We start from the raw sequence: 21088 nt of genomic DNA on the forward strand, positions 1-21088 counted from the left end.
TATTAAACTTTCATTCTGTATATTAAAGGTTTTTAATTTTATATGTTCAACTTTTTTGCTAAAGACTTAATGTCTTGTCATGTAGTCAAGTTGTTATTCTAAATACTCAACTTTCATCCCATATATTCATGTTCTTTTGCATATGTTGACAATTTTATCCATATATTCAAGTTTTTATTTTATATCCTCTCTACATATGATACATTTCTTGCCGCTTTCTACTGAAATGTGCATTCTTTACATTCAACTTTCTTTGCATATATTCAAGTCTTTGCAATGGTGCACTGCAAAACTGTAGATGAGCATGAAGCTACTAGAACACAACCGTTGGTTTCTGTGCTGGACCAGCAGAAACATACGGTGCCTTTCACTCAACCGGCCCACCAACACAGGTGAAGGTAAAACAGATGGGTGGGACATGTGACTTTAAGTTTAGCTGCGTCTGTGTGAGGGGGGATCAGAAGTGAAGTGATGGCCCAGGTGAAGGTAGCGGGAGAGAGTGTGAGGATCCACCAGGACAGCACGGATCTTTACTCCGACATGACTACAGTCAGCTCCAGTGCAGGTGAGTCAAACAACATCCTAATGACCCCGTTCTTGTGTTCTTCCACAGCATCTACATTAAATTAGTTCTAATTTTATTGACACACGAGTCGCACATTGTATATTGTCAGCTTTGTTATAAAGAGTTAGCAAAACCACTTTATGTAAAGAAGTGGTGTTATGTTAATTCCCTTTATTATACTGTCATCCTGCTGATTTGGTTTACTTTGCAACCTTTGGATTACCTTCTTAGCTTTTAAGGCAGTATTTTCTATGTTTACCATTGATAGATTATTTAATCAGCTGCGATGCTTTGTTGTTCTCGTACTCTTTAATAAACAGAGTATAGTAGTGTTGGAAAGTGATGAACACACGATATAAAAGTTTAAAGCTTTAGAAAAATAAACTGTTATATAAAACCTCCCTACTTCAGCTTCTCTGATTTTCACAGCGGGGCAGCTCCGCATGTTTGATTTGGCAGATTTTTTCCCCCCGCTGGTTGCCCTTCCTGACACAATCCCCCCCCGCAAGTTACCAAGTTTGCTCATGTAATCATAATAATTGCCTCTGCCATTCGACATCCAGCTGTTTTATAATGTCATCTGATACCAGCAGACCAAGTCGACTCATTTTAAGGAGATGAGTCCCTTTGCTGGTGATTGTGGTAATAATCTTGGACAAATCCTCCAGTTTCTGGTGTCTGTTTCTCACGAGCTTGTGTTTGCCAGCTAAAGCTCTCTGGCTCTCAGGTTGCCTGATGCCAGTGGGAACCAGAAAGTCGGGTAATCCCTCCTTTTTTTGAGACAGTCATTGGTGAATTGCTGCTTTTTCAGTTAAGGCCGCATTTCTTGTGTCATGTTGAGGAAGTGAAGAAATAAGACCTGGGAAATTTTTCCCTAAAAAACAAAAAAACAAAAAGAAAGGATCCACACAACCCCTTCCCCTTTTCTTTTCTCGCCCCTGAAAACAGATATAGGAGAGTCGGTGAGGAAGGGGACATTGTGCGAGACCTCTGTGGCTGTAGGATTCAATAGACGGAGCAGAGCATACCCCTCCCCAGCCAGAAGACGCCACCGCACCACCTTCAGCCACAAACAGCTGGAGCAGCTGGAAGTGGCGTTTGGACAAAATCAGTATCCTGACATCTACTACAGAGAGGAGCTGGCTCGAATCACTAAACTCAATGAGGCTCGCATACAGGTGGGATGGTCTTCATGTTAGAGCTCTCTGACAACTGTGGCTTTTTAGGAGTTGGGGTGTGCAACTCCAAAAAAAAGAAACAGGGCGGGGTGTTTTAGGCACAAATGCTCAAAACTGCTAATAAAACAGTTCAACAAAAGAGCTGGTCTACATCTGCAAGCCACTTTGCAACCCACCTCTAGTTCAGCTCTTTTTGTTCATTCTGTATCTCACTAAATCAGTAACAAATCACTGATACCTTTTGCTTTGGGAGGACCTGGGACAGTTACAAATATAAGGGACCCTGACCTCTGTGGCGTATCATTGTTGGATGAATGCTTCAGATTTTTGTCCCAAAGTTGTGTTGCAGGAATGCTGCGTGCAACAGTCTGATCAATGATCCTGATTTGGTTCAGTCTAATTCAGTGGTGGCCCTATTTGTTGCTGAACCCACCATGCTTTGTATGTAAAAGCCTCGACTAACCCATCCTTGTCTCAGCAGGTGTGGTTTCAGAACAGGAGAGCCAAACAGCGTAAGCAGGAGAGGGCCTCGCAGAAGGTTCTCCCAGTGGGAGTGATGCCAGGCCACAGGGCGCTTCTGGGAGGCGTGCACATCCAGCCGTCCGGCATGTCTCGGCAGTACTACCCCCAGCCCCTGCCCCACATCCCTCGCCTCTCTTCCATGTTGCCCTCAGGGGCATACACCCGCCACCCGGGGCCAGGTAGCCAGTGCCCATGTCCCGGCGCTTCCACTCAGCCAACCTCCCAGCGGCAGCATGATGACTGGTACGGCTCGCTGAGGAGCAACCTCACCTCGCCCATGTTCTCGCTCACCTCCATGCCTCCTCTGGATCCCACCTCTCACTGGAGCTAAGAAGCACCAGATGTTTCCACACAGAATACTAAGAAGCCTCTTTTTCATCTTCACAGTTACACACATCCTGTTTGCTCTCTCACTGCTGAATTTTCCAGCTAGTCTGTAAAATAAAATGTATCTTCTTAGCCACACCCGAGCTTCCCCAGTCCCTTGGCTGGAAACGACTGATGTCTACTGGATTTATAGAAATGCAATAAAAGGTTCTTTGAACATTAAGGATACTTTTTTTTTTACTTTGCAAAAAAAGGTTAGCTCAAGGAGCACACACTAGAATTTGTTTTTAATTTTATAAACCTTTCAGCTTCATGTCATGGCTTTCATAGTTCCCTAATACACCTACAGGTAACATTACTACAATCTAAAGTTGGGATGTTAAATGAAATGTAAATAGAAACAGAATGCAATGATTTTCAAATCCCTGTTTGAATTTGACAAATTCAGGTAATCTGGCTTCTTCCCACAGTTTAAATACACACAGTTAGTGGGGTTAGGTGATTCTAAATTACCCATAGGTGTAAATGGTTGTCTGTTTCTGTGTTAGCCTTGTGATAGACTGGCGATTTGTCCTGCTTCTCTCCCTGTGACAGCTGGGATAAGTGGAAGAGGATGGATGGAGTTTAAAACTATGGTGAATGCAACAATGATGGTTCATGAGATTTGCAAATCACTGCATTCTGTTTTTCCATGTGTCCCTGTTGCAACACACATGAATACAATTCATTAGCAAGACACTATAGAACTTGCCTGCATGCTTAGGTGCCAGTTCAGCCATTTGATTCATGTTACAGCAGCTCATGAGTGAATGAACATGGTGCAATAAAAGTACTTTTAGAAGTACATTTTTCCAAACACTTACATTTACCTCATTTTACTTAAGTAGAGTTAGTGGTTGCCACTTCAGCATGCAGTCAAGTTCTATACTCTTGCTAATGACTTACTAATTTTATTCAGGTGTTGCAACAGGGACACATGGAAAAGTTGCAGGACACCGGCCCTCGAGGACTGGAGTTTGAGACCCCTGTGAGAATATCTCATTGGCATAATGCTTTCCCTAGCCCAGGGGTGGGCAACTTCAGGCCTCGAGGGCCGGTGTCCTGCAGGTTTTAGATGTGTCCTTGATCCAACACAGCTGATTCAAATGGCTAAATTACCCCCATAATATGTCTTGTAGTTCTCCAGAGGCCTGGTCACAAACTAGTCATGTGTTTCAGGTGTGCTGACCCAGGGTGAGATCTAAAACCTGCAGGACACCGGCCCTCGAGGCCTGGAGTTGCCCACCCCTGCCCCAGCCGCTTACCCCAACCATCAAAAATGAATGCCTAACCCTAACCCTCAGCCTAAACCTAACCATAACCTAACTTTAACACTAAAACCACATTTTGAGCCTAAAAAATGTTTTCAAACTCATGTGGATGGGCACTTTGTCCCCATAAGTGACTGTTGGTCCCAACAAGTATAGTAGCATGCCAATTTTCTGTCCTCACAAAGATGTCTAAACATGTGTGTGTGTACACACACACAGACACGCACGCACAAATCCTTAATAGCCTCGCTGCCCCTGCAGCTTTGACATGAAATGTAATATTTATTTAGGATATGAAGACGTACTTGTTGTCCCCTTAAAGGAGGTGGAGTTCCCGCAGTATGTCTATATAAACAGTTTTATGTCCTGATATAATTATAATTATGTCCTACATAGAAACTGTGGACATACCTTCTGGATCTGATAATTGAAGCCAATGCACAACACTTTCAAGCTGCATTCTTTCTAGTGGTCAGCAGAGGGCGATCCTTCTATCGTATCTTCTTTTTCCAAACGTGACCAACAACAAATAACACAGACAGCACTACATGAAAAAGGTGTGCAGAATACAGTCTTCTTTTAATATTTCACATTACAGAGACAACACAGTCGCATCTGTTATGCTTTTTAAATATTTGCACTCAGAAAAACCTGAGTTGACCGAAGAGTTAATACTAGATGGCAAAAATATAGAGAAGTCATCAACGTGTGGCAAAAAAATAAAACTACTTCAGAAGAAATCACAGATGAATTGAACAGACCTAACCTGACATATTATACTCACGTCTGTTTTAAAGGCAGCTAAAGTCTGAAGCAAATGTGTTGTGTTCAAGTCCTTTCCTGAAGGCCCGTAAAACAGAGTCCGCTTTAAAAACTAACGGCAGTGTGCGTTTAGTCTAGCTTATCCAGTGATGAAGAATCTGCAACACGCCGCTGCTTTACATTCACTCTGCGAGGACAGGTGTGCGTCGAGCTCCTGCTGACTCTGCGATTATCACGCCGGCTCATTTTTTTTGTCGTTTTAATCGGGAAGGTGTCACAACTGAAACACAGACAGTATTTCTGCTACTGTAACCTGCAGCCTCGGGCTTCACATCAAACATACGGACTGTGATCAAGTCAAGGTCACTTTCTGTTGTCATGGGAACCATCCTCACACAAACAGCAAATTAAACAGATTGACAGGAGGAACCATTTGGCCCGCTGTGTTCAGCATGAGTGTGCTTGTAAATGAGTGTGTCCGTCTGAAGCAGAACTACTTCACATAAAGGGGACCCATCATGTCATATAAATACACTTTTACAGTGTTGGATGTTCTTGGCTGTATATTAAAGTAAAGCTCAGGTTTCAGATTGATCTAAACGCTCCACTTACCTTTTTTTATTTTCAGTATGATGTCGATGAGAACAGATATCCTTAATGTGGTTGTGCAGTGGCCAATCAAAGATCAATAAGGCATATTCTGAACTCTGAATAACACAAAGCTACTCTCGAAAGTCCCAGAATAAAAATATAGAACTGGAAATGAGTAGAACAGGTCCCCTTTAATGTGAGGACACTCTATTTACAGACTGTTGTGCTGCCAGAGAGAATCAAAGTGTAGCACCACTAAAAGAAAACACTCTACCCAAGCTTTTGTACATGTCAAGGATCAGTTCACCCAAAATCAAAGGCAGCTTTGCTTAGAATACAGTATTTAGAATATAGTGAAGTCCAAGCTTCACTGTGGAAACCGGAAGTTACAGGCGGTTAACCAGGCCTCAGTTAACCACCTGCTTGTTGTACCTTAATCACTTCCTGTTCCTTTGTTTTTTTAATCCACACACTCGGAGTACTGCTCCTCCAGTCGTTCAGGGCTTGTGTGTGAATGAGGCCGCCTTAAAACTCCCCACCTGCACATATGCAGCTCCAAAAAACAGGGGATTCAGATCTGAAAGTATACTGCTAAGGATTAACTAGAAAAATACCAATTTAGGTGAACTGGCCCTTTGAAATGGCATCTACACACACACACACACACAAAAAAGGTCCTAATGAAGTGGAAGACTCCACCAGACTGAAACAAAGGGCATCCTGTGTTCCACCCTTTTTGTCATTTATCAGATTACTGCTGATTCAGCTTGGAAAAATCATCCGTCAGAAGTTTCACGAACGATCGATACTCCTGACCGATAATCTGTAAGAAAGAAATCAAAGACGGTCCTCTAAAAAGTTGTGCGGCTTCTCAGTTTTGGCTGCAGGTACGCTCACCCTCCAGCCTCTCTGCTGATTCCTCGCTGTCGTCGTGGACGGGAAGCAACAGAAAGACGCTCTACTCCAGCGATTTGGCGAACTCTGCGTAATCTATGTAGCCGTCATTGTTTTTGTCATCGTCCTTCAGAACGTCATCGATGAGAGCAATGAGTTCCTCCTCTTTCATTGGCTGGCTGCTCTCTCCTCTCTCCTAAACAGAGACGAGCAGAGCAGCGAAAACGATTGGACCTTTCTGTGCGCAGGAATCGTGAGGCGAAAAATGTGTCACAACAATATTTTTAATCACAGCCACAGAAATAAAGGAGCAGAAAACGTGTCAGCTAACAAAACTGTTTTTTAATCGCTTTGGTGTCACGTTGCATGAATTCTTTGTTTCCTAAGGGGTGATGGATCCGCATTGTCACCGATTTTGTCCCACACACACTTCCTGACACCTTCCTGAACATTTAAAAAGTTAGCGGGATAACAAAGATGAGGCTCAAAACCTACCAGCTAATTAAAGCTAGTAACGGGCTTAATGGGAGACAGTGTCAATAAAAGATTCAGAGAAGTCTCGGTGCACAAGGGACAAGGCCAAAAATCTGTACTGATTAGCTGTGACCTTTGTGTGTATTGCAACTTGGTGGCAAGTTGTGCCTTTGGTGAGAATACCTTATTTGTGCAAGACAATTCCTAACACACTGTGCAAATATTCCAACAGCATGACTCCCATATAAAGAAGTCCTGGAGCTTAAAGACCGCCTGCAGTACTGACCTGTCACCCACTGAAACATCTGGTGCGTTATGAAACAAATTTTAAAAATATTATGATGAGAAGAGACCCTGAACTGCAGACATGCTGATATTCTATATAAAAGAAAAAAAACACTAGAGCAAAGCTAACATTTACAGAGTGCTGCTAAAAGATAGGTAAACATGCCCCTGTCCCAACTTTCTGAAACACAAAGCATTTAAATGTCTCAGTCCCATCCCACAATAAGAAGGGTATGAGAAAGTGGGAAAGTAACCGTTATGTATCCTTTTAATGCCAACTATGACAAAAAAAACGTGCTCACACATGAATTCTCACCTCTCTGTGTACATGTGAGATTGCTGTTGCAAGCTCCAGCCCGTCCAGCAGGTTGTTCCCATCGTAATCGTGCATTTTGAAATAGTGCAGCTGGAGCTCCTGGGGCGTCATGTCTTTCTCTGGTTTGTCTATGACGCCCTCTAAATGCTCCATGATGTGGCTGCCACCAGAGGAACAACAAACAAACACAGCTACTGATTAGACAGAACCCAAAGTTCACCTCGTCCTGAGTCGTGCACGGCCATGCCACTCACTCTTTGTCTTGAACCATGTTTCTATCCAGGCGATGTTGGCTGGCTGCACTTTCTACGATCTGCTGCTGATGGTGGTGGTCTGGGTTCATCTGAGCGTGAGCGCACAGAAAACAGCAGGACAAAAAGAGGAGCATACCCCCCCACTGCACACTACACCTGCTGCTCCTCATTCTGCTGCGGAAAGGCAAAGACTGAGAGTCAGCAAGTTCAGGAACACAGCTCCTGAATATCTATGTTGGACATCACCTTCTTACTACTCAAATGTCCTCAGTTTAGCACCTCACTTACATCCAGCAACACATTTGAATGTCCTTCTTACCGATTAACATGTTTCTCCTGATCAAACTACATTCACACCTGTTTTATAAGTTTGATATCTGGCTCTATAAGACAACAGCAAGGTGCTACAAATAAGCACCATGTGTTTATGGCCCATTTTAACAAAAAACACCACAGACACACACAGTGCATGGACCGCACTAATAGGGATGTTTCTGCAGTAAACTGTGAGATTACACTGCTATGCTAACTCAGTTAAACAGCCACATTAAAAGAGGGATGTATGACCGTTAGCTTGAGAGCCATTATAAGATAAATACAGCAACAAGCTGCATCTCAGGGCTACGCTGAAATAACATAATTTCATGGGTCATGACTTGGTGTAACTGGTAAAGAAATAAAAAAGATGTATATGTACTTACGTTTAAATAATTTCTATCTTCACCTGTATCCGCGAACAGTTGTGCAGTTGTGCGTAGTTTGCTGCTTTAATGATCAATCCGAGCTTTCTCGGACTGAGCGGCTTTCCGTAGCTTCACTTTGACACGACAGCTCATTGTGATTGGCTGCAGCTATCCGAGAGCGCTCAACTGGGGCAAGATGATTCCCTCCACGTTATTCTGAATTCTTCGTCTTTCTCTGTCTAAAGCTAAAATTAGTTTTATCATTTTGTTGTGGGTTACAGTAAGATTCGTGTACAATTGCTATACATTAATAAGCTCAAACTAAACCTTGTAGAATATTCCGTATAGAATAATTTTATATATTTCTAGTGCTTTCCGTTTTCACGAACTAGCGTTTTGATCATTTGACAGAATTTACGAATTCATGCGACAGACATGCTGTTGAATCACCTTTAGCGGTAATAACTTGAAGGTTTTTTGTAAACTTTTAGTTTTTGTATGACTTTACAAGCCTCTCTCGTCATCGTGGAGGAATTTTGGCCCCAAAAAGTTGATTCTGTTCATCTGGACGTAGCGTTTTCAGTGGGAGAAACGTTTCGTCACTCATCCAAGTGACTTCTTCAGTCTCAGCTGACTGCAGGTTTCCCCAATCTTATATTTGCACAATGACTAAAACCAGACCACTGAATGAACGAAGAGCTGTGAGGTCAGTTCCAACCTTTTGGGATTTACCTGGATGATTGAACATGCATCAAGAATTTGGTTCATTGGTCTTTGGTTGCATTCGTTTATGCACAGCTCTCCCAAGGTCCCAGCACAGCCTTTCAATTAAGTTTCAATCTGGACTTTGATCCAAACCGTCACCACTGTGCATGACACTATGAGGTGTTTGTGCTCTTATCCTGTGTTTGCTTTTGGCCAAACATCTCCAGTTTAGTCTTGAATCTCTTTAGTTCCTCAGAATCAGTAAGAATGTACTCCCCCCCCCCCCCACAAGACTGTATGTGTCAGTGTTGTCTTCCCTAATAAAACATTAAACGATAGATGGATTTAAAAGAAAAATCTCAGTAAAGATTTCCTGTCACAGAGGCAGGCATATTTTCTCTAATGTTGGGTGTTTTTCACATCTCAAATATGAATATGCTTAATGACAAGTTTATGGAACCAGTGAATCTTTTGAGGCCAACCTAATTATTCCCATCCCACACAGCATTTGTGATCTCAGCCAATAGCAGCACAGCGTCAATTCCTCTCCTGTTGTGCTATGAGCATGCAGGGGTCACCACGGGAAAAAGATCCACATTGTTTCACTTCCTGACACAACCTTTGCCAGCTAAGGACTGGTGTTGTGCCAAGAAAAAAGTGATTTCCAGTATTTAAACTCTTATAAATGACCGATAACCTGTCAAATAGGGTTATGTCAAGAATCATATAAAGTCATTTTAAACCACAAGCAACTTTTCCTACCAGAAGGTAAAAGCAGCAATCAGTTTTTGGCAAAGTGAGTTTTATATACTATTGCTTTATCCAGCTAAAAAGACACATCAACATTAAAAATGTATTTTCTAAAGAGGAATATGGCCAAGAGGGCAGCAGAAATTGCAACAAATATAATGTAATAGCTCTCAAGAGATATTTTAAGTGGCCAAAAAGCACTAGATTGAATATAATGTAATTACAATAAGGCTGGATCATAAAGATACCAGCAAAACATGTCATTTCTTTCCTCTCCATATATAACCCCTCCATAAATCCTGTTGACTACAGTCTTTTTTACCAACATAATAAAATACGTTACCCATAAAAAACACACTCTCTTTTTTGGCACAACACCAGCTGAAGGAGTATACACTAGCTTGTGACCCTCTGATGTTGGGCTTTTCTTTGTCTGTCTCTTCCTTGAATAGAACCAGCAAACTTCACATCAAATTGTGTGACCCACCAAACCACGGAGCCACTCTAGAATTTGGGGTTGGCGAAAATTCCCACCGGGGTTCAGAGAGGCCTGGAGAATCCAATGATATGTCCCAGATATTTACATATGTAAAAGTATTGCTACCATAAAGTTCTAAATATCCATGAACACACACATACACACCTCCACTTAAAGAGCCCCCTTTTTGTATGCTCAAACGAAGCCACGCCCCTGGTGGCGGACCTATCTTATCGGGTCACTTTGAGTTGAGACGTTCTCTACGTCAGCAGGGGGCGTGGCCGCTCAGCTGTGAGGTCTGTCAGCACCGCACGGCACAGGGTGGTGGACACGACAAGAGGGACGAGCGTCGTTTATGTCAAGCAAATGTCAACTTTCCAGAGAGAAAATGAAGCAGCTAAGTCTCTGTTCAGGAGGCTTGAGGTTTTATTTTAATGTCATAAAGTAGCTGATAGATCCTGAGTAGTCAGTGACCCTCGTTTCCTCTGTATGTGCACCCTGTGCTGTGGTTTCATGGGTAAATGCTCACTGTGTGATTCCCCCCAGCGTCCCCCATTTAGTTGAATTATATTTTACATCACATTCCTGAGCTTGAGCTTGATAAAGCGCAATTACACCTCACAGCGCAATAGCTGTCAGATGTACTGATCCAGCGTCAGTGAACCAAAGATTTACAACAGATTTTGTTTTTCACTCATTTATTTTAAAAAAAACAACCCACAATATGTGTCTGTACTGTATATCCTGCCTCGGCTGGGTTGCCCACTTTGCTGCAGCATTCTTTGCATTGCTGTTTCTTAAGCTCTACCTGATCCAGTTAAAGTGTTGACGGCAAGAGATTAGGGGCATGGGTTTTAAGAGGACTTCCTTCCCTTCAAACAGCTACAGATCAAGTCCTCTCCATATGCCACACTCATTTGAAGTTGAAGGGGGAAAAGCTTTAGACAGAAAAGCAGGAATGTGAATGTTATAATAAACACGAGCAATAGTTCCTGCACAAACAGAGTGTGCGGGTTCTTGGGGCTTCCTACAGATGTGTAATGTAACAGCAATTAAACCCATGTTAACGCCTGCATGTATTTCTCTGGACTTTGCTGCTGTTGACTTTCTGTGCCCGTAATAACCCACACCCCACCCTCCACCAGTCTCCCTCCGCACTCTGTGATTACACATTTATTTCTCCTGGTCCTAGTCTGCAGTTACTCCCATCGTGTCCGGGGAGTACAGTCACCATCGGGACAGAGCGGCGATGGCATCCCGGATTTCTTTCACTCAGGCCCGGCTGGAAGCGGAGCTGGAGCGCTACCGGGCCGAGTGCCAGTGGGACAAGATGCCGGCGATAGTTGAGCAGATGCAGGCTGCGCGGATCCACGAAGACGGTGAGTTGATGGTGGTATGCACCTGGGTTTTTTTTTAAAGTTCAGGTGGCTGTTGTCACTTCCTGGCTGTTTTTTAACTGTTCATTGATCTGTACACTGTAAAAAAAAAGGAAAAAAAGAAAAAGTTTTTTAAGTTTCGGGAAGCTGCTTCCAGGGGAGAAGCGGTAAGAAATTCTCTTAAACAATTAAAAGTACTGAGGATTTATAGCAATATCCACGAGCTTTAGTTCTAATGATTTGCACAAAACACTCACTGAGTGTTGATCAAGCATGGACAGTTTTTGCAGTGTTTTTTGCGCACAGGTTGGACCTTGATCTCTCAACACTGGCTTCTGCTTGTTGAAGTTTTTCTAAGCAAATCTATTCAAGCGTTGATATTACAGCAATAAATGTGATGTGCAGAGAGGGTCACACAGGGCAGTAGGATGGCCTCAATGAAAGTTTACAGTAGACACACTGAAAGGGTATATAAATAATTAAAGGAACTGAGTGGCCTTCTGCGTGCAAGATGAGCAGTATTGCCTGCATGCAAAACAAGATTTTTCCAACAGGTTATTAGCTGCCTGCCTCTGCCCTTGAAATCACTTGACACTGTACACGTGCTCAAAGAAATGCAAACACGCATATTGTTTCTGTGCCTCATAAAGCATTCATTTGGTAGCTCACTAATGCACCTGCCTCCAACCCTCACCTTAGCAGAGTAAATATGGGCTGAGGTCCTGGCTGATAGTGCAGACCAGCAGTTTCTCCTTGCTCGCACACGCGCTCATGTGTTAAATTAATGTGGTATTTCTGTGAGCATGCATGACTCACACTGTAGCTGATCTGTCAGGAACTGTGTGTGGAACGGTTTTTCTTTTTAGATTAGAGATAGAGGAACTTTGTTTCAAGTAAAGCAATAAGCTGTTAAACTTCCAACCAACTGTAAAACTGTAAAAAAGCAGTAATAGGTGGTGTACTCTGCTTTCAAGTTTCAAATGTTTTTCTTTGGGGAGTTTGCTGTAGGTGATGTTGTGAGGAAGATGTAACAGTCTGATTTTATCTCACTCAAACAGAAAGGACAGATGGGGGTAATGCGCTACTTAAAAACAGCAGATCTTTTAGGATAGCTACTTGGATAAGGTGTGTAAGGCAGACGAAGATTTGGAGCTTTTAGTAAAATACGGGAAGTACAGTATATTCTACTGTGTAGTAAATGTATTTATTTATTCATTTTTATTTGTGAATTTAAAAAACATTATGTGACCATTCATTTTATTCCCCACAGGTATCGCACGTATCCTTAAAGCTACTTTTTGTAAAAACCCTTTATAAATGTAATAAAAGCTTTCACCACAAGGTGTCTCCATTTTACCAGAAAGTTGTAGTGTAGCATTATATTCATCTGTGTACATCTGAAATTATTTCATATTAGAGCATTGAAATGTTGCTTCTAACTAATCTAATGTTTCAATCTCAATTTAAAAATGTCAATTTCTTCCTTAATCAAAAAAAATTGTGTTCTTCAGCTACTAAAACAGACCTCATAGTAACACAGTGTCTGGTTTCGTTAATTCACAGCAAAATCTCCAGTGTTAAATTAACACTAGAGAGTGTCTAAATGGGTCCACACCTCTGAGTGTTAAATACAACACTGTTGAGTGTTAAATTAACACTTTTGACAGTGTTATATGTTTAAAAGTAACCTAGTCAGTTTTGAAGATTAACAATGGCTAACACTGAGCAGTGCTGATTTTCTAACACTGGAATATTTCTAACATTTTGAGTTATTTTCCAGTGTTAGAAAATCATGGACGTGAGGCTTCTGAAGTCTCATTTTGAATCCTCAATATTAGCATTTTCACCATTACAGTTTTGGTTTAAAAATTCTGGGTGTAATGAGGAAAGGGATGTTGGATGTTATAAACTAAGCTGGAAAGTGTGTACTCAGGTCAAATTAGAAAGCTGTTTACCCACAGAGGTTTAGCTTAGAGGAACACAAGTTATTTTACAAAACAGGTGGCTTTCAGACATACCAGAGTGGAAGGCACGCCTGCACAGCTAACATCTTAGCAAACATTTAGAGTGGTGTTTCTGTCCACCTTAATGTTAGTGCAGTGCGTGCTATCTGTTACTCCATTTTGGTCTGCACTGACTTCTAAAGGGGTTATTTGGCTACTAAGCAACCAAATGCTCTACTACTTTAACTGACTAGCTAGCTAGTTGCTATACTTTATCTGCCTTAAATCACTCTTAGCATATTATTAGCATATCTGGTTACAGGGCTAACCATCAGCTAACCAGTAGTGTTTGAAAATTTGCAACTACCTCCACTTAATGTTAACATTAACTAACTGGATAGCTAGTTGCTGTACTTTATCTCCCTGCAAACCCTGAGTTTATAATCTTCATATATTAGCATATCTAGCTATAGGGCTAACCTTTAGCTAACCAGTAGTGTTTGATAATTTGCAACTACCTCCACTAAAACACAATGAAAAAAGTAATTTAGTAACTTCAGTGTTTCAAACAATCTTGAATGAGCTTCTTTTTTCCTTTTTTTTAAATTTTTTTTTAGCAAAAATAAATAAATAAATAAAATAAAAACAAGAAAGAATGCTGGCTCCCAGAGGGAGATGTCTGACAGGGACAAAGTAGGAACAGAAGAGACCAAATCAATGCTGTGAGTTTTTCATAAAAGAACAAGCAATGGGTTGAAAACATCCGGGAATTAGAACTAAAAAAGCAAACTTTCTTTGTGTTTATCACTATGAGTGACCTCTTTCATAAAGAGATCCATGTGCTACTATGAAAATATTGAAACCAGCATTATTACTCACGCTTCAAACAAAGTAAAGCTCATCAGTAATAGCAAGAAACGCTTTAATCCTATTCACAGGAGGTTCAAATGTTTATTGAAATCCAAGGAAATTGTTGACTAAAGGGGAGGTGATTAGTAGGAAATGATAAGGCTGCTCCTAAAATGAAAATAGAGAAAATCAGATAATCAGAGCAATGATGATATTCAAGAGAACTGAGTGTGAGCAAACTACAGAGTAAATTTGATCTTTCTACTTGATAAGTCTTGAAGTGAAACCAGAATGTTTTTGTTTTTTTATCTCAGACCTTACAACACCGATTCTTGCCAAAGTCTAGGCTCCAACTTGACGGTGCAGTTATTACATTGCTCCTAATGTGGCCACGGGCTGAGACACGTCCTGGTGTTTAGCCCCCACCTTCCCCTCGCAGATATTTTCAGCCTTGACTGTGCTGATAAACCAAACTTGCAAATATGTCAAGTATATCAGGGCATAAACACTGCGCACAGAGCTGGCAGTGGTAAACACACATACGCACGGTGAAAAAGCCAAACAGGAAAGCTTTAATCGAGTGTGTGTACACAGACACTAAGGTTTACTACTGGACTGTAACTGAGTGCAAGGCTCCATCTGAAGCGGGTTGTTTTACTACACATGTAAACTTTAAATCGCTGTAGGTGGATGGGAGTGTTTATCTGCTGATACCGAGATTAAAGTTCTTTAGGAAAAATATTAGGAGAAATGGAAACTGTAGTTTCTAAACAGACTTAAGGACTCAGGCATGTTTAAACTGCTCTCCCTGGGAATTGCTGTTTTGAATGGACTGAGGGAGGTTTGCTTTGGCTACAGAAACAAATGACCTGTGACCTTTAGCTCAGACCTTCAGCATACTCCGCTCACTGTGAACCTTTTTGATGCCGCCCCCTCCTTTAGATGATTACGGGACGCTGCTGATGGCAGAGGCGCTGCTGGAGGAGTGCGTGCTGGAAAACATGGATCTGCTACGCAGGTCCAAACCTTTGGTGGACAAAACCCAGCCCAAACTGTGCAAGGCCAAAAGACTCCTCAATACCATCCTTAGCCGAGGCCGTCTAACAGTTAGTCTCATCTAACTTACTTCTGACATCTGAGTTTTAGACTTTGCTCTGCTTTTTAAAAAACGACTTCCTTCATTTAATCAAACAAAGCCCTAAAGCCATTGTTTCACAGAGCACCGACAGCTTCTATAAATTCCATCCTTTTCCGTGGCTTCTTCCTATTCAGCATTTCTTTATATTGCTGTCCTGCAGCCCCGGTACTTGAACGAGGCTCTGCTGCTGATGGCCAAAGTGCACTACGTGCAGGGACGCTACCGGGACGCCCAGGGAATGTGTGCCAGGGTGGGGCTGGAGGAGCTGACGCAGGATGACCAGCCGACCTACCACCTCCGCCTGCTGGCTGAGGCGTTCGTGATTAAAGGTAAAAAATGTTTTTCTTTCCTATTTCTAAGAGTTTAATTGGTTGGTTCTTGATAGCAAAGAAAAGAAAAACTAATTTTGAAGAGAAAACAAAGATAAACACTGCAGAGAATCCAATCTGTTGCATGTGCAGTAGGGAGTGTGTAGTTTTCTGCGCATGCTCTCTGCTCAGTTTTAACTGAATATAGTTGGTTACATAATCTTTCTGCACTTCCTGTCCTGTATGGCTGTCTACTGCGTGACTTTGTTTCTTTAAGCTGCCATGATCGACAGTCGTTGCAATGGGCAGCATTAAGAAAGAGATTTGCACATCCACTTTTTTGCAGGTACACCAAAGAGAAAGAAAATCCTACAGTGTCTTGAATGCATTTAAGTTAAGAGGAGTGAGCTTTAATCTTCGTACTCACACGGTAGTGGCTGTTTTTAAGCTGCAAGGCTGAAAGGTCGATGAAAAAGCAAAATCACTGACAACACGGCACACTCACCAGCACCAGAGGACAACGAGGGGACAGCAGGAAGCAGGAGGGCTCGTGGGAAATGTCATGGGGGAGAAACTAGCTTAGTTTGGACCAGGACTTGAGGTTTTCCTGATCATTTTTATTTAATTTTAAAGGACGTTGGCAGTAGCTCCTTTGGGATGAGGGGGGTTACAGGGCAGGTAGCTCAGGTGTGTTCCACTTCATTCTGCAGATGCCCCTCAAAAGCATTTAGGTATGTGTCTAAGTAACGATGCATATGAACCCAAGGACACAAGGTTTCCCAATGCATTTCACTGTAAGGCGACAGCGAGTGCATGTGATTCACCTCACCTTCCTGTGATTTTGACTTGTGGCCGATCAGCGTGTACCGCTAACTGCAGCCGTGCTACTGGTTCTACACTATGTCACTGACTGACAGCTGGTGGCAGCAGCGCACCGACAGCAGAAGACCGCTAGCTACCAAGGACACGTAATAATAATAAAATCTCTTTAGACCTTAATTGATTTTTTCGCACTCAGCAGCAATAACATTTCTTTTAATTTAGAAACAGGATCATTACTTAAAAATATACCTGACAGAAGCCATTAAAACTTTTTCCTCTTACAAACAGTAGACTCTACACTTTAACGCTCCACTAACTCCAGGAACTCCTCTCTCCACTCCTGAATGTGTGATTTTAATGCCAACTGATTGTAAGTGTCACTGGAGCCTGGCTGTGCCCACAGTCTTTGTGTGAAAGAGTGACGATATGTCCTTATTAATGAAGCCTGTCCCAGTGAGCTCCATAAACCTCTAAAATCCTTGGAGGCACAGTTAGTATAAAAATGTCACGCAGGAGAAATTTGACTGCTTGTTAATACTGCCAGGTATGAGTGCTGAGACACACCCGTGGTGGTTTTAAAGAATACTTGCGAGGTGGAAAGCATACATTATATATTGCAATCTCAATGTTTTCAGGACGTTCCACCAATGTCGCATCTGTGCAGTGGTCTCACTCTAACCCTATCTACATGAAATATAATGCACTTCATAACACAGCTGACAGTGTTTCAGTATGGCTTCTGGATGTCTGCTACACCGCTGCACAGTTTACATTTACAGCACATCTCCTGCTTGTCAGCCTGCACCTTCAGTAAGCAAAAGCAGCTCTAAGAACTGGCAGGTTTCCTTGAAAAACACCAGCAGCAAGGTTGAACTACTCTCGTCATACATTTCCTTAATGATCCCTTAACTAATCCCTCTGATAGGAGCTGTTACAGCCTTAAAATCACAATGACCTTTTATGGGGTTTGGAAGTGGAAATGGAAGGGAGGCAACGGGCCAGACTGTGGATTCAAACGTTGCACGACTGGAAAACATCAGCTTGATTGGGCACGGAGCTACTATTGTGTTTTAACCTTAAAGATCCTGATGAAGCGGTGCATTTTCTTTCTATGCATCGCTGTTCTGTCCCGCAGACACCTCGAGGGAGCAGATTGGGAATAAGCTAACAACGTAAAGCTCGTCTGGAAGCTGATTTCCCACCTCTGGTCTTTGTCTTGACACGTTTTTCTACAGATGCTTCTTTTAAAAGCACAACAATCATGAGTCATACGTGAAGGGAGGATTTACAGTTAGTCACAATCACAAGCTGTCTCAAGCCCAAACATGAACGCCCCCCTCCCCCTCCATCACTTTTTATTTTGGAGTCATTTTAAAAATATGCTCTTTCCAGTCAGATACAGCCTTAAGTGTTTTGTTTGTTTTTTTTTGCTCTAATGTGACTCACTGAATACCAGCATCATTAAAGGTCACAGATCACATTCACAGAACATTACACTGGAGGCCTGGATAATCTTGTTTCACTCATCATAATCATCATCATTACGCGGCTACACTCCCTGTTTCCTGATGATCGGATGTGACCTCACGCTCATCAAACTGGAGAGAATTTGTTGCAATAACTGTCAGATTTCTTTTGATTGCTTTGAAGCCCACTGAAGGATTGTCTTTGCAAACACTTTTAACGTAGATCAGATCCTCCGGGAGCTGCTTGTCTCCTTCCTGCACTTTTCCCAGGGTTGCTTTGGAAATGAAGTCAGATGTGAATACTTGGATGATGACGTCTCCTTATTTGATTTAGCTTGGCGTCTGGCTTGAGACTGCTGCCCGTCACAGGCCTCCTGCGGTCTCGAGAAGTCCCCCCCCCCCTCCCACTTGTTTGTACAAATAAGTGCACTAGCAGACATCATCTGGACAGCACCAGCCTGTTAACGGCCGCTTCTGTACTTGTGCATCAGAAATGCAATTATAAGTAGAAAAAACAAACAAACAAAAACAAAAGGACAGTGTTCAGTTAAATTTTTATGTATACAGCACAAAGCTTTAAATTTTAAGGTGAAAGCCCCTCCACAAAACCAAATGGAAGAAAGGAAGAAACCTCTGGGTGAACCAGCCATCTACCACAACTGACTAAGGGGGATTAGGGGAAAATGTAGGCAGGAAGGATGTTCATGAGCATAGAAATGCAGAAAGGAACTAGCCCTAACCCTCCACAGGAAGACAATCAAAGCCCTAAAGGTGATGCCTTCGTTTGTATAACTGAAAATGGCCATGCAGACAGGATAACCATAGTTATTAGATGCTCATCCTGAAGGAGACGCTAACATTTGTACCAATTTTCCATCCAAGAACTGCTGAGATACTTCACTTGAAATCACAAATACTAACCTTGAGAGATGCTCGAGGAAAAGTCATGGGATCATCTAAGATCAGGATTCATCCTCTGGGACTAGTAAATATTGTCAGAGCTGTCCAACGCACATCCGAGTCTCATTTTAACAGACTAAACTTACTTGTATTTTCAGATCTATCTCGGTGAAGTCTGTCAGAGCAACTGAGCATTGCAAGTGCAGACCGAGTAACGATGAATGGACAAACAGTTGAAGCAGTAAAGTTTGATTATCGCCACTTTCAGTCTATTTTGTGAGGCTCAGCCTCTGTATTTCACATATACGTCACAACATTTACCCCTAGCTGCCACATTTCGAAAAACCCTGTTTGAAATGTTGTTATTAGTAATACTAATGATTTTATCAGGTAAACTGACCTCTTCCAGTCACCCACAGCTCCTGTATTACATTTTCAGCTTAACCTGACCAGCTGAAAACTAAAGCAGTTACATTTTTAATGGTAGCTTTTGTTAGTTTGTTTGCTTAGTTAGTCGCTGAGAGCAGGTGCTCGTAAAAAAGCCACGGTCTCTCTCCGTGCGTTTCAGGTCTGTCTCTGGATCACCAGACGCTGTCTGCCGTGTCCCGTGTTCGTCTTTCTGAGAGAGAGGAGGAGTCCCTGTCCTGTTACCTCAGGGCCTGTGATGCAGCTCTGTCCTACCTGCAGGAGCTCGATAAGGTGGGCTTTTTATGCCCGTGTGAGAGCATGAGCGTGTGTGACCCTGTTATGGCTGTGTTTGGTTTGGCATTTTACTCCATTTTACTGTTTACTGAGTTGTTGTAATAATCTTTTGACAGAAACTTTAAATTTCATAGGGGGTTAATAATCTTGTCTGTTTTATCTCTGTGTTTTCAGGTTGTAACAACACCCCACATCAAGTCAGCCAAAACCATTTTACTTCACTCACCCAGTGATATTGAACTGGGCTACTTCCTGCAGGCTGCATTACAGAGTGCTTACCTTTGTCTGCTGCATAGGGGGTGAGGGTAGCAACCATAACAACCATATTATTTTTCAAAAGCAAAAAATAGACCAGCAAACATCTTTACACATGCTCACATGTGACAGTATAATTCCAACGTCTTTGATAAGAGTACAAGTCAGATGATTTCAATTTTGTTCTGATTATATTTACATAATTATTAAATAGAATTTGTTACATGTGTAGCTGCAGATTGGATTCTTGTTTTGTGCACTGCAGAGTTTTATTGCTGATTCCTCCTTTGATCACAAGACTCGCTCTGCGGAGCAGAGCTGTGTGCTCTGTCGTTTAGCTTGTGTTAAAGTGAAGAGGAGAAGAAGAAATCAAGCCTAAGCTTTCCAGCACCACTTGACCTTAGTGCACCACAGATGCATTTTTACTCGTGATCAATAGGTGGCAGTGTTGCTCTTAGACATAGAAAAGCAAGGTGCGTTTGAATGGTCACATAGGAACACCATCTCTGTAAAAAGTATAATATTATGTCTTACTCATTCATCCACTGCCCATAAATGAGGTCGCTGTGAGTAAAGAAGAGTTCGAGTGTGTTGTCTCAGTCAAAGAAAAACCTTTGCTTTGATTACATGGCAACAAACGTCCTGCAGGACTTTATCTCTGTAACACTGTGATACTAGATCGCCTAACTTCTTCTTCTTCTGCACATTTATTTTTGTTTAATGTTACACTTTCACACCTACATGTCACACTGATATATGCTTACTGTGTGTGTGTGTGTGTGTGTGTGTGTGTGTGTGTGTGTGTGTGTGTGTGTGTGTGTGTGTGTTAGTCATCTTGCACAGGGTGCTCACCAGCTGCGTAGAGTGCTGAGGGTGGTGGAGTCACGAGGGTCTCAGAACTTCAGAAAGGTGGGCCACCTCTCACACACACGCATGCACACACACATACGCACACACACACACACACACACACACACACACACCCACACACTGCACTGTATTCTAATACTTAACCATTGTGACATACTTCAAGTCCATTTACTCGACACCAGTCGTATGCTTTCACCAGCTTTCATGCAGTTTGTATGTGTAATATTATACATACACATACATAATAACACAAGAACAAGTACTAACTGACCTGCTGCCATATGATGTGCAGGTGATTGGTTCAGCACAATTTGTAATCTAGAGAGACTGTAGGCGAACGCGCCTTCCACCAAAGCCAGTGACCT

At 42.2% G+C, this 21088-nt stretch overlaps 3 protein-coding genes across 6 annotated transcripts in view; 2 read left to right on the top strand and 1 right to left on the bottom strand.

Moving 5' to 3' along the window:
• Positions 1-471: 471 nt before the first annotated feature.
• prop1 (PROP paired-like homeobox 1) lies at positions 472-2596 on the top strand. Its single transcript, XM_085369655.1, has 3 exons — positions 472-565; positions 1514-1743; positions 2225-2596. The coding sequence occupies exons 1-3, from the start codon at positions 472-474 to the stop codon at positions 2594-2596; spliced, it is 696 nt and encodes a 231-aa protein (XP_085225781.1).
• Positions 2597-4466: 1870 nt separating this feature from the next.
• Positions 4467-8256, bottom strand: mcfd2 (multiple coagulation factor deficiency 2, ER cargo receptor complex subunit). Of its 2 annotated transcripts, none has more exons than XM_085369565.1 (4): positions 8180-8256; positions 7479-7649; positions 7225-7384; positions 4467-6345 (listed from the first exon to the last, which is right to left on the bottom strand). In XM_085369565.1, exons 2-4 carry the CDS (start codon positions 7646-7648, stop codon positions 6214-6216), a joined length of 462 nt encoding a protein of 153 aa, XP_085225691.1. In that variant the 5' UTR covers position 7649; positions 8180-8256; the 3' UTR covers positions 4467-6213. The 2 variants fall into 2 exon arrangements, with proteins under 2 accessions (XP_085225691.1, XP_085225690.1); XM_085369564.1 differs by having other exon boundaries at positions 7479-7652.
• A 2204-nt stretch (positions 8257-10460) lies between these two features.
• Positions 10461-21088, top strand: part of ttc7a (tetratricopeptide repeat domain 7A) — a 63471-nt gene continuing 52843 nt past the window's right edge. For 2 of the 3 annotated variants that reach the window (XM_085368922.1, XM_085368924.1), the window contains exons 1-6: positions 11009-11473; positions 15205-15368; positions 15561-15729; positions 19465-19595; positions 19773-19897; positions 20684-20762. In XM_085368922.1, coding sequence (XP_085225048.1) covers positions 11344-11473; positions 15205-15368; positions 15561-15729; positions 19465-19595; positions 19773-19897; positions 20684-20762 — 798 coding nt within the window. In that variant the 5' untranslated portion in view covers positions 11009-11343. Of the gene's footprint in view, positions 10518-11008; positions 11474-15204; positions 15369-15560; positions 15730-19464; positions 19596-19772; positions 19898-20683; positions 20763-21088 lie in introns of those variants that run through there. The other variant, XM_085368925.1, reaches the window with a different exon arrangement.

This window comes from Diplotaxodon limnothrissa, linkage group LG13 (genome assembly GCF_057381915.1).
Source record: "Diplotaxodon limnothrissa isolate DT_005_m linkage group LG13, D_limnothrissa_male_GT1.1, whole genome shotgun sequence".
Taxonomy (NCBI): Eukaryota; Metazoa; Chordata; class Actinopteri; order Cichliformes; family Cichlidae; genus Diplotaxodon; species Diplotaxodon limnothrissa.

Coding starts and splice junctions, on each gene's coding strand:
- mcfd2 (XM_085369565.1), bottom strand. CDS start 7,648: ATGAGGAGCAGCAGGTGTAGTGTGCAGTGGGGGGGTATGCTCCTCTTT. Junction 7,385..7,478: donor AACATGGTTCAAGACAAAGA/GTGAGTGGCATG, acceptor CTCTGGTGGCAG/CCACATCATGGAGCATTTAG. Junction 6,346..7,224: donor TCTCACATGTACACAGAGAG/GTGAGAATTCAT, acceptor GTCTCTGTTTAG/GAGAGAGGAGAGAGCAGCCA.
- prop1 (XM_085369655.1), top strand. CDS start 472: ATGGCCCAGGTGAAGGTAGCGGGAGAGAGTGTGAGGATCCACCAGGAC. Junction 566..1,513: donor TACAGTCAGCTCCAGTGCAG/GTGAGTCAAACA, acceptor CCCTGAAAACAG/ATATAGGAGAGTCGGTGAGG. Junction 1,744..2,224: donor TCAATGAGGCTCGCATACAG/GTGGGATGGTCT, acceptor TTGTCTCAGCAG/GTGTGGTTTCAGAACAGGAG.